Here is a 13,060-nt window from a genome sequence, read left to right on the forward strand (position 1 = left end):
TAAAAACGGATTAGAGTTTATTCTTCCTCGGGGAAATCTTTTTATATCTTCCTCCTGGTGATCTAAGAGCGATTTCACATAAAGAACGGAAGGAATTCTTTCTCAAATATTTGGGCAGTTTTGGCCAGTATACAGCAAAATCTCCGTGTCAGTGCCCCTTTGAGAAGCAATCGTACTTGAGGACTTCTTCCTATTTCATGCTAAATGCCACTCGGTGCTTCATGTCAAATAATGAGCGACGCATGCGTTATTTCGTCTTTCTTTCATTAGCATTTCCAAGATGAAGTGGAAAAGATGCGACCAGCGTTTCAATCTGTAAACCAAGGAGGACACGAGCTGATAAACCTGGAGAAAAACAAACAGCAGTCCATCATCCTTGAAACGCTAGACCGCGTGAATAAAAACTGGCAAGCGCTCGCCATTAAACTGCTTAACACCACGGCCAAGTTGGACGAGTTGCAGGAGCAATCTGAGAAGTTCTACGCCGTCTATAAACACGTGACCCTCTGGCTAGATAACATGGAAGTGAGGCAGCTTGCCATGCCTCCCGTGGGTCTCGATCCTGACGTGCTTAGTGCGCAGATGAAAGAACAAAAGGTATTGTGGGATTCTGTTTCTAAGTGCGTTTTTATAACTTTTCTTTCCGTCCTGCTGAATAAATTCAGTAACTATGAATCACATAGGGGAAAGGAATGTTCGAAGAGCTTTGTCTTATCTTTCCTTAGGTCTTACAGAATGAAGCTGTCCAGTACAAGGCCCAAATCGATCTTCTTGTGGGCCTGGGAAAGGTTATCATTAGCATCACAGCCCAACAGCCGAGCGAGTCGCCCCAGTCTCCTCTCGAGGAGGATTTGACCTCAGTACGCACGCGCTATGATGCAGTGTGGAAGGGCCTGGAAACGCGTAATGTGACGTTAGAGACTACCGTGCTACAGATGGAAAAGTACAGGAGACTGGTGCGGAATATAACAATATTCCTTTCTCGAACGGAGAAGAGACTGGGGAAACTGGAGCCCGTGGGTGGAGACACAGATACAATCAGACAGCAGATCTCTGAGCACAAGGTTAGACGGAATGCATACAGCTGTTTCTTCAAAGGTTGTCCAAAAAAAGCGCCCGCCAGTCGAGGCATTATGGATTCTGACTTTTTATTGAAATCCCAGACTACCTTTCGACATTACGCTTTTACGTATACAGGGTTAGGCTTTTGGGTCACGCGAAGCTTGCGTGATTGTCATCGCAGTATTTGAGATGTCTCACTTCCTAGCTCTCTGGTGATCCTTAAGATCTAGGTGGATGAAATGTCTTACTTTATAGCTTTTTGGTGATCATTTTACAACTTGAACTCCAAATAAAAATGTGATGGCTTCCTAGTTGAACTTATTGAAGCTCATAACTCAAACAATTATCAGTTGAAATGACTGCAAATTCCATTTGTCCTTTTGAGTTATTCAGATCTCGTCAGCACGAAATTTTCCTTGAAATACTGAGAGTTCTTAGTAATGAACATATTTTAACAGATTAATAGCACATTCCGTAAACTAGAAAGAACAGGGAACCCGGTCTATAATATTGATTGTTTGGTTTTAATAACGTAGTTGGTAAGGTAATTTGGCTACCGTAAAGGGATTGACGTTCGAAACGCCAGCACATGATGGCCAAACGTTCTGTCTACTCACCCACCGACGCAGCACAACAGTTTCTCTAGAAAGTAACCCTCTTTTCTATGATATTGATTTCTTACCTTAACTGCACTCAATCATCTCAGAACCCTTCAAAGTAAACGTTTACGGATACAGTGCAGCTAAATGATAGGGACAACCCCTTCAGCATGTTTCAGTTATTCGTAATGCCAGTTACAAACCGTGATTGCTTTTTACTTTTTTGTCAGACCCTTCAAAAAGAAATCACTCAGAACCAAGGAGATGTTGTTCTGCTCTTGAAGGCTGGAAATGATTTGTTAGAAGGCCGCGAAGGAGCTGCCGGAAGTGACGAAATCCAGGTTACTATACTATCTTGTCCTCCCCTCCTTTTCTTGGAAGTCGTATCTTTATTTCAGGCTATAGAAATATTAAAAATTGAGATTGGTTATCATATCGTACATTTTCCGTACAAATGAGCCATATTAACCAACTATTGCGGAGTTGTATCTCGCTCTTTGGACTTCAGCTACGCTTTTAAGGACGGTGCCTTCTCATACCGCAGTATTTTTGCGCGGCTTATGACTATGCGGGAAAAGCAGATCTTAGCAAGGGCTATGGAAATCCAAAAAGAACATTGGGGGTAACCACGCATTTTTTAGAGATAATTAAGTAACGATTATTCTAAAACGCCACAAAATACAAAGCAATGTATGGCGTTTTTTTTTCCAAGTTGAAGCTCTATTATTTCTGAAAATGTATGGTTACCCAAATTTTCAATTTGGATACTAAGAGTAGTTGCTGAGTTCTACTTTTTCCGCCCAGTTTTAAACCGCGGAAAAAAAATATATCCCTGAATAAGTAGGTACCACCATAGGAAACCCGAATATCTCCAGATGCGCAGAACATATGCGCAGAAGCGAAAGTAGGCACCGTCCTCAATGTAAATGACCAATTTCAGCTCTAGCAATATAACGAATATTTTATGCGAGTTTTTGTTCCGAGGTACAAAATTAATCAATGTTAGTTGATTTGTTTTCATTACGTTTGGTTGAATCGCACAGAAGTTGATTAAAAGGAAACAATCTGATAAGGTAAAGGAAGAAATATCGAGGTCTGAAATAACCGCGTTGCTCTTTTAAACGCATACTAATTAATGTCATTGGATGATTTTGGCATTTAAAAATAATTTTAGCTGGTTGTTTACCCTTTACAGTGTACTTTCCTTTAAAACAAGAAAGCCGTCTATAGATACCGTGATATTTACACGTCTCGTGTCTTTCCGTAGGAGGAGATTTCTAGCGTGAAAGGCCGAATGGAGTTTATCGTGGTCGCGTCAAACGAGCGGCAAAAAGAACTGGAGAGCACCTTGAGCACGGTCAAGAACCTGGACGAGTCTATCCAGTCCCTCACGGTTCAGTTTAAACAAAGGCAGCAGGAAATTGATTTACTGTTGAAAGAAGAAGACCCCAGTCACCTGAGCAGACGGTTCAAGGTATCACCGCATTTGTTTTGCTATGTTCAAGTTTTTTTTTTCTGCTGATCTAAAGGATAATTTACAGGTAACGATTAAACTGGCCGATTGGCCCAAATTGCTTCGAACCTCATTATGAAAGCGAGGCTAAGTTTAAAGCTTTTCATATAAAAACTATTTTTGTTTGCATCTGAATGAAAACTAATTTTCATGTAAAAGCGTTGCATTTAGCCTCGCTTTCAGAATGAGGTTCAAAGCCACTCGGAAATGGCCTATTAGTTAAAACAGAAATGGAGATTTAGAAATAAATTAAAAATATAAAAAGACATTAAAACTCTGTCATTCAACAGGTATTAGATCCGGAAATAGCGTGTTTGAATTACCAGCTTGAGAGTGCAAACGAATCTGGGCAGGAGGTAATCGCTCATCTGCAGGACACAGCTCAAGACCCGAGCCCCGTTGTACACAAAGTGGACGGTATTAACAGCCAGTGGAACCAGCTTCAAGCTAGACTGAGAGAGTTACGAAATCACGTTAAAGACAAGGTAAGCCCAGAAAGGATACGTTTTCTTTCATTATTTTTTTTGAGAGGAGTGTTCAGGTTAGTTTTGTAGCTGGCGTTCTTGCCAGAAAGTGTCCCATGTAGGTTATGTCACGGTCACGCTGTTTGTGTCACGCTGGTGTGTCACGTTTGCCGCCTGTTTGTGGAGCTGGTTAGCTACGAGCTGTGGTTCAGGTGAATACCTCTTTTTGTATAATTTAGTTCATTCTTTTGCTTACGCTCGGACATTACAGTCCGCCTACTTACAGTATCAGCGTTATTTAAGAGTTCAGTAGTCAACAAGATCTTCAGACGACTATGGAGTGTTGGAGCTCTAGAACCCCGGAATCTTGTGCCCCTCTTCTTCTTTCAAAGCTCCGTTTGGAACATACGCCCGAGACCTTTGATATAGCGCCCTGGTACCAAACCATTTTTCATGCTTATTCACATGGCAACGGTGAAACGTCCTCGATGTCTCCAGAATGTTGATTTGTTTTACTTTGTCGCGAGACACAAAGCCCGCTTCTTTTGATAAGATTATTTTTTATCATCTATCTGTAAATGTTAATCCTAATAGTTAAGACTATTATATCTCTCGTATTCTAGTTCACATTTTATTTATTTTATTTTTTTTGTTTTGTTTTGTATATGTGTTTCTTTTAATTCTGCTCGAAAACACTAGCTATCAGCTTCTCTCAAATTCAAGTGAAAATAAAGTTTATGTATGCATGTATGTAAAACATTGAAATTAATGAGATACCCGTCGGTGAATCACGTTGGTTATAACATTTCCTTCTTTAATTGAATGGGAACTATTGTGGTATTAGACAAAGAAAAAAAAAAGCAATAGTGAGACAAAGAGAAGCTGTCGCATTCAGTGGAATTAGATTGGAGTTTGCTAATTGTCAAATCTTTAGATTTGTTTTTTTTTCTCATTGCGCAATAGTCGTTACAGATAAGTGAGCAGTCAATATATTTAGCATGCGATTTTCGATTCAATACCAGTACTCTCATGCTAATTATGTTTTGTCGGAGACGTTGCTGTCGACAGTCAAATGAGAACTCGTTCAAATGAACATCTCTGTCGTCGAGCGGGTTTTTGGTTTCTTCAGAAGGCGTGGGAAAGCCGTGAGTTGACTTCTTAATTACTTTATTTTCCCCCAGAGTAACTGAACTTCAACTAGTTTTGAAAATATTGCTTTTGTTTTTTTTTGTCAATGGAAATTTTATTCGATTCGATTGGAGAAAGAAACCTCGTGACTGAACCCTGTTTATGGTTGTAGGATTTAGAAATCATTTCTAACGGGAAGGCAACAGATTACTACTCCTTACCAGGCAAATTTCTTCTTTCACGTTGCGACAATATCTATATTTACGAGAGGTGCACATGCACCCTTGAAAGTAAAATATTCAATTTTTAATTAGTTTGCCATCTTCTGGCGGCAAATTAATGCTCTTAGATTTCGTCTTGGGGCTTAAAATAGAAACGTGTTGATCTCTGTTCGTGCGTTGAGTTTATTTCTTGTTGACCTGACTCGGTCACGGCTGCTTGCTTGCAAAGCGTAGTTTCTTTTCGCTGTATTGATTGTTTCGCAAAATATTCACTTCGATAGTAGCCCCATGAGTATTGCTCATGAAAGAGTTGATGTTGCTAATGCAGGAGAATGTGTATTGCCTATTCGTTTATTTTACGTTTTATATATTATATTTCTTCATTTTACGTTTCAAGAAAGGCAGTATTTTCCTTTCTTTCAAAAAACTGCGCCTGGTACTTTGTTTATTTATAGAGCATTGAACAGTCTAGTAATCACAATATATTTAAGCACAGATCTTTTCAGAAAAGGTCGGAGAAGAGAAGGTACTTTTTGTAAAAGGATTTAGTTGAAGATATTGTTTAATTGTTTGTCTTCTTTCAAAGTTTGGTAGTTTCTACACAAATAAAGTTAAAAAAAAATTGACTTAACTAATTGAAGGTACACAGACACAAATGTATTTCCTTGATATTACAAAAGTTTTAAAAAAGTGTATTCGGTATAGCTCATCGCCGTAGATTACCAATGCGAAATTGCTAAAATCTAGGTAATTATTCAGCTTGTCAAATGGTGTGGTGCCGCAGGGCTCAAACTGTCTCTTGTTTACAATTGAAGAAGACAGTATTAATTTAAACGTTGGCACGCAGCATATATTATGTTATTGTCGTTATTCCGAACAGAGCGAAAATTAAGGGGCCGTCGGTGTAAGATATGGAGGGTTTGTTTATCGCGCAACTTATCTCGCTTCGGACTTATATGATTAGAGTTCATTGGACGATTAACTGACATACTCGATATTTTGTTGAATCTTTAGGGCGATGAATCCAAGGAGGACGATTCTACCGTTCCATTTAAGGTTACAAACGTGAAAAAGAGCAATCTTGAGAGATTCGAGATCCCTGTATCAGTGACATTGGAAGCAGAGCCTGTTGAAAGTACACGTTCAAAAGGAGAACTGCCTGCGAGACCATTCGAATTAGGAAAACCTGTTTCAAGAAGTTCTGACAGTGATGGGAGCCTAGAAGACAAATTAGCTTTCAAAGTCACCACGGTTAAAAAGGGTACTGTAGAGGGATTTCACATTCCAGTTCCCAAAAAATCCCAACCAGATACCGGGGAAGAAGAGACAGACAAGGATGAGGGACAGTTCGAGTGGGGAAAACCGCTTCTCGGTGGCTCTTCCGATGAAGAAGATTACGGAGACGAAGACGGAGCAGTGTTTAATGAGGTGAGTATTCCTTTAGAGCGCTCGGTAAGAAGGATAAAGAAACCAGACCAAGAAGTTATCGAAGAGTACGTCGATGACGAAGGTCGTCGGGTGAAGAGGATTTCAAAGGTAACAACTACCAGGACAATAACAAGAGTCGAGCGGCAAACACCCAGGCATGAGTTGGCTATTGATGTGCCTGCCGAGCCAGGGGAAGACGTAGAGGAGTACGTTGATGAACACGGCCAGAGGGTGAGAAGAGTTGTACGGACTTCTGTGACCACAAGTACCAAGACAGTACTGAGAGATGGGGCCTTGAAGGTTGTACTGACACCTAGAGATTCTGGTCGACAAGAGCTTGGAGATGGACCCGAAGATACTGAGCGAATTCAGATCTTCACCTCGGAGCACGGTCACCGCACACAAAAACTCACTAAGCCTACACTGAAAAGTCAGCTGAAAAGACCCACAGAATCCGTGACAGTGAAAATGCCACAAGAAATGGCCCAATCTCCAGACGATGATGCACGAGCTGAAAGGATCGAGAGAACGGTGTCTTACCCAGAGTGGCTTGTATCCGTCAAAGAAAAGCCTCCCACCCCAGTCTCGATTTCCTCAATTCAGATTGAGCGACATACGCCGAAGTTACCAACAGTGCGTGATACTGAGAAACCGCATGTCATAGAGGAAGTATCGGCATCTATTATTGAAAGGCATCCGCCAGTGATTTCGCTACATGCTCTTGAAGACGAAGAGGAAACTCCTGCGGTACGTGAGCGTAAAAGAGCAGAGCCTCCAGCGGGTTTGCCCCAGTCGCCCGAAATACCGAGAAAAAAGGTACAAAGGGAAGTAGCAGACGATAAGGTCAGTAAGACAGATGTGTTCTTACCCACTCCTCCAACAGCGCAAAAGGCCGAAGAGGAAATGGAAGTGGAAGATGAAAAGGAAGGTGACGAACCAATGGATGAAGATGAGGAAGAGGACGATGAAGAAGAGGATGACGAATTTGATGAAGAGATCGTAATAGTAGAGGTTAAAAGGCGTCCAAGTTTTCCCAGATCGTTTGTTGTTGTCCCGGATGAACCTGAAATTCCATTCGAACCTAAAAGTCTTGCTTACCCGATGAAAACCACCCGCAGTTTTTCCCAGACAAGGAAAATGCCAGAAATGCAAGAAGACTTATCTTGTGTAAATATCGACAGAAAGGTCACAATTCCTGAGCTAAGGGAATCTGACCTTTTGTCGGCAGAAGCAGATGATCAGACATCGGGGGAGGTTGAAGAATATGTTGATGAGAATGGCGTTCGAGTGAGAAGAATTGTGAAACGAACCATCACAACAAGATCTGTAATCCGTACATCTGTTGATGGCCAAAGAGACGAGCCACAACCAAAGATATTTGAGTCAGCAGCTCCTGTTTACCTAGAGATGGACGCTGAAGATGTGGTACCTTCATTGCAAACTCGAGAAATTGTCCTTCCTGGATGGATGGTCGAATGTGAACCAACACCAGAAGAACAAAAGAAGCCTCAAGAAGAAATTTCATGGTTAGTGCTACCGTCTGAACCAAAACAAGATGAGCCTAAGGAAGAACGTGACCGCGACAGCGTGAGAGAAAGCGTTACTGCAACAAATTTAAATCGGGAAATTGTTATTCCTCAAATTGATGACATGGAAGATGAGTCAGCCCAGGAAATTGAAGAATATGTTGATGAAAACGGAGTGCGAGTAAGGAGAATTGTGAAACGAACTATCACAACAAGAACTATCAAGAGAGAAGGTCAACAGATTGAACCAATGGAGCTGACATTCCCTGTAACGCAAAGACGGGATCAGTCACCAGAGGAAGTTGAAGAATTTGTTGATGTGAATGGTGTTCGAGTGAGGAGAATTGTGAAACGAACCATCACAACAACATCTGTAGTCCGTACATCTGTTGATGACAAGAGGGAAGAACCGCAAACAAAAGTATTTGAGTCCGCTGCTCCTGTTTACCTAGAGATGGACCCTGGAGATGTTGTACCTTCATTGCAAACTCGAGAAGTTGTCCTTCCTGAATGGATGGTTGAAAGTGAACCAACGCCAAAAGAACAGAAGAAGTCTCACGAAGAAATTTCATGGTTAGTACTGGCGTCTGAACCAAGAGAAGATGAGCGTAAGGAAGAACGTGACCGCGAGGGCGTGAGAGAAAGCGTTACTGCAACAACTTTGAATCGGGAAATATTTATTCCTGAAATTGATGACATGGACGAGTCACCTGAGCAAGTTGAAGAATATGTTGATGATAATGGAGTTCGAGTCAGGAGAGTAGTGAGACGTACCATCACAACAAGAACTATCAAGAGAGAAGGTCAACAGATGGAACCAATGGAGCTGACGTTCCCTGTGGCACAAAGACAGGATGAGTCGCCTGAGGAAGTTGAAGAATATGTTGATGAAAATGGTGTTCGAGTGAGGCGAATTGTGAAACGAACCATCACAACAAGATCTGTAGTCCGTAGATCTGTTGATGACAAAGGAGAAGAATCACAACCAAACGTATTCGAGTCAGCTGCTCCTGTGTTCCTAGAGATGGACCCTGGAGATGTGGTACCTTCTGTGCGAACTCGAGAAGTTGTCCTTCCTGAATGGATGGTTGAAAGTGAACCAACCCCAAAAGAACAGAAGAAGTCCCACGAAGAAATTTCATGGTTAGTGCTACCGTCTGCACCAAGAGAAGATGAGCCTAAGGAAGAACGTGACCGCGAGGGCGTGAGAGAAAGCGTTACTGCAACAACTTTGAATCGGGAAATAGTGATTCCTGAAATTGATGACATGGACGAGTCAGCTGAGCAAGTTGAAGAATATGTTGATGATAATGGAGTTCGAGTCAGGAGAATAGTGAGACGTACCATCACAACAAGAACTATCAAGAGAGAAGGTCACCAGATTGAACCATTGGAGCTGACGTTCCCTGCGGTACAAAGACAGGATGAGTCGCCTGAGGAAGTTGAAGAATATGTTGATGAAAATGGTGTTCGAGTGAGGCGAATTGTGAAACGAACCATCACAACAAGATCTGTAGTCCGTAGATCTGTTGATGACAAAGGAGAAGAGTCACAACCAAAAGTATTTGAGTCAGCTGCTCCTGTGTTCCTAGAGATGGACCCTGAAGATGTGGTACCTTCTGTGCAAACTCGAAAAGTTGTCCTTCCTGAATGGATGGTTGAAAGTGAACCAACCCCAAAAGAACAGAAGAAGTCTCACGAAGAAATTTCATGGTTAGTACTGGCGTCTGAACCAAGAGAAGATGAGCCTAAGGAAGAACGTGACCGCGAGGGCGTGAGAGAAAGCGTTACTGCAACAACTTTGAATCGGGAAATAGTTATTCCTGAAATTGATGACATGGACGAGTCACCTGAGCAAGTTGAAGAATATGTTGATGATAATGGAGTTCGAGTCAGGAGAATAGTGAGACGTACCATCACAACAAAAGCTATCAAGAGAGAAGGTCACCAGATTGAACCATTGGAGCTGACGTCCCCTGTGGTACAAAGACAGGATGAGTCGCCTGAGGAAGTTGAAGAATATGTTGATGAAAATGGTGTTCGAGTGAGGCGAATTGTGAAACGAACCATCACAACAAGATCTGTAATCCGTAGATCTGTTGATGACAAAGGAGAAGAATCACAACCAAAAGTATTTGAGTCAGCTGCTCCTGTGTTCCTAGAGATGGACCCTGAAGATGTGGTACCTTCAGTAGAAACTCGAGAAGTTGCCCTTCCTGAATGGATGGTTGAAAGTGAACCAACCCCAAAAGAACAGAAGAAGGCTCACGAAGAAATTTCATGGTTAGTGCTACCGTCTGCACCAAGAGAAGATGAGCCTAAGGAAGAACGTGACCGCGAGGGCGTGAGAGAAAACGTTACTGCAACAACTTTGAATCGGGAAATAGTTATTCCTGAAATTGATGACATGGAAGACAAGTCACCTGAGCAAGTTGAAGAATATGTTGATGATAATGGAGTTCGAGTCAGGAGAATAGTGAGACGTACCATCACAACAAGAACTATCAAGAGAGAAGGTCACCAGATTGAACCATTGGAGCTGACGTTCCCTGTGGCACAAAGACAGGATGAGTCGCCTGAGGAAGTTGAAGAATATGTTGATGAAAATGGTGTTCGAGTGAGGCGAATTGTGAAACGAACCATCACAACAAGATCTGTAATCCGTAGATCTGTTGATGACAAAGGAGAAGAGTCACAACCAAAAGTATTTGAGTCAGCTGCTCCTGTGTTCCTAGAGATGGACCCTGAAGATGTGATACCTTCAGTAGAAACTCGAGAAGTTGCCCTTCCTGAATGGATGGTTGAAAGTGAACCAACACCAAAAGAACAGGAGAAGCCTCGCGAAGAAATTTCATGGTTAGTGCTACCATCTGAACCAAGAGAAGATGAGCGTAAAGAAGAGCGTGACCTCGACAGCGTGAGAGAAAACGTTACTGCAATAACTTTGAATCGGGAAATAGTTATTCCTGAAATTGGTGACATGGAAGATGAGTCACCTGAGGCAATTGAAGAATATGTTGACGATAATGGAGTGCGAGTCAGGAGAATTGTGAAACGAACTGTCATAACAAGAACTATCAAGAGGGAAGGTCAACAGATTGAACCAGTGGAGATGACATTTCCTGTAGCACAAACACAAGATGAATCACCTGGACAAGTTGAAGAATATGTTGATGAAAACGGCGTTCGAGTCAAGAGAATGGTAAGACAAACCATCACGACAGCTACTGTGCAGCGCCGAGGCGTGTTGGAGACTAGCGCTCTTAAGTCGGCTGTTCCCGTTGCTACGTACAGAGTTGTCGAAGAAGCGGCTCCAGGTGCAGAAATGGCAACTTTGGAGGCGATCACACCAGAAGCTGTTCTTTTGGCGCACGCTCCACCGACGTCTCCCAGACGGGCTTCGATGCCATACGAAACAACGGTTGTTCAGCGATACCTCGTCATCATTGAAACACTGTATCAGTACGTCTTGGAGCACAAATCGATGATTTTCATTTACAGCTCAAGGCATGTGCAGTTTAATTTCGTTTTGGAGAACTTTCTTTACTGGATGCTGGTCACGCTGAAGACGTTGAGCTGGATAAGACCAGTCTCGTGGAAGGTGGATGAGATCCAGGAACAGTTGCGACAGATAAAGGTATTCCTCCCTCGTGGAACCTGTTTACATTTGCATGAAGGGATTGGCTGTTAACGCTGTTGACACTGAGAAATTGCATGAAACCTGCATGCCTAATAGAAAGTCATCATTTCTTAAGGTGATTCGTGATGGGGATTCGATAGGCTTGTTCTTTGCTCGTCTGTTTTGAAAAGGCGATATAGACCACTCTAGGCTTGTCTTTGAAGTTTAAAACCCTGCATGTGATTAATGGTTCGTGAAGTCTTTACAACGGCACAACCAACTGGACTGGACAACAGATGAATTTTTAAATCGTAGATTGTGTTAACTTAATAAATAAAGATTGTGATTTCGCTGTCAAGACCTAATGTTAACGAACTACATCCACGATTGACGGCCTAAATGGAATGAACTTTTATTGCATAACTAATATTTGTGTAATGAACGCTCACGGCCTACTTTTAACGTACTGTACTAACTATATATTTTCCTGGTATTTGTTGTCAGCGAAATAAACACCATTTAAATGTAGGAAGAAAAAAAAAGAATAAACCTTATTTCTCAAGGCCTTCACATTGTGTCCATTTTCACTTGTTTGCACGGTATCACAGTTACATTGTCAGTGGCATTGTACTGCACAAGTCGAAGGTTGGCGGTTTGTGTAATTTCCGTGATCACATATGAATGCGTTGCACGTCACCAGATCACTATCCGTGTTTATTGTCATTGCGTTTCACTTCTAATACTAACAATGTTGTATTTCATTTGATTTTCAGGAGAATTTAACCAATTAGATTTGTTGTTGTTGTTGTTGTGAAATGTTCTCCATATAATTTGTCAATTAATCACTGGTTACTCGTGCGCTCATCTATTCGTCCTTTCGCCAGTTCACTCCTTAATTCGTTTCTTCGTTCATTCCTTTGTTCATTCACTCAATTGTTAACTAGTCTGAGTAACTGGCGTTATTATTCGGGCTCTTATGGCTCTTGGGTTCGTTTTCGCGGCTCCACTGCCAAACCTGTGCCAGCGCCCGAACGATCACGCCAGCTACACTGGCTACTTATTAAGTACTCATATGCACGCTCGAGCATTTGAACTTTTATTGCATAATTTTTCTTTCGTTAATTTTCTAATATTTTCTCATTCGTTCATTAATCATTCACTCATTCGTTCGTTCGTTCATTTATTCAGTCGTTCGTTCTGTTGGTCCAACCATCGATCAGTTTCGTTGTTGTTGATCAATATTCATTCACCATTCCGTCATCACTCGACTGTACACGTTGAGCATTAATTTGTATCAGTCGTTCTTGAATCAGTACCTGAGTTAAACAAATAAGCTTTTTTTACTGCATGCAATATTTTTATGATGACGGTGTTTCTAAACAACTAACAAAGATCTTTACCCAGAACCAAACATGTTCTTCTCAGCCAAGTTGAACTCAGTTGGTAAAACGTTTTTCTCAAAACTAACACACTAACTCCTCCTTTTGATACGATTAACAG

General features: G+C 41.7%; 1 protein-coding gene across 7 annotated transcripts in view; it reads left to right on the forward strand.

Moving 5' to 3' along the window:
• Nucleotides 1–13,060, forward strand: part of LOC146456038 (uncharacterized) — a 145,564-nt gene that overhangs the window by 49,491 nt on the left and 83,013 nt on the right. For 3 of the 7 annotated variants that reach the window (XM_085093599.1, XM_085093600.1, XM_085093601.1), the window contains 6 exons: nucleotides 271–597; nucleotides 726–1,064; nucleotides 1,892–2,002; nucleotides 2,929–3,135; nucleotides 3,465–3,659; nucleotides 6,002–11,578. In XM_085093599.1, coding sequence (XP_084949725.1) covers nucleotides 271–597; nucleotides 726–1,064; nucleotides 1,892–2,002; nucleotides 2,929–3,135; nucleotides 3,465–3,659; nucleotides 6,002–11,578 — 6,756 coding nt within the window. Of the gene's footprint in view, nucleotides 1–270; nucleotides 598–725; nucleotides 1,065–1,891; nucleotides 2,003–2,928; nucleotides 3,136–3,464; nucleotides 3,660–4,711; nucleotides 4,784–6,001; nucleotides 11,579–13,060 lie in introns of those variants that run through there. The other 4 variants (XM_085093602.1, XM_085093603.1, XM_085093604.1 and 1 more) reach the window with 3 other exon arrangements.

This window comes from Pavona decussata, unplaced genomic scaffold (genome assembly GCF_977016875.1).
Source record: "Pavona decussata unplaced genomic scaffold, jaPavDecu1.1 SCAFFOLD_262, whole genome shotgun sequence".
NCBI classification, from domain to species: Eukaryota; Metazoa; Cnidaria; class Anthozoa; order Scleractinia; family Agariciidae; genus Pavona; species Pavona decussata.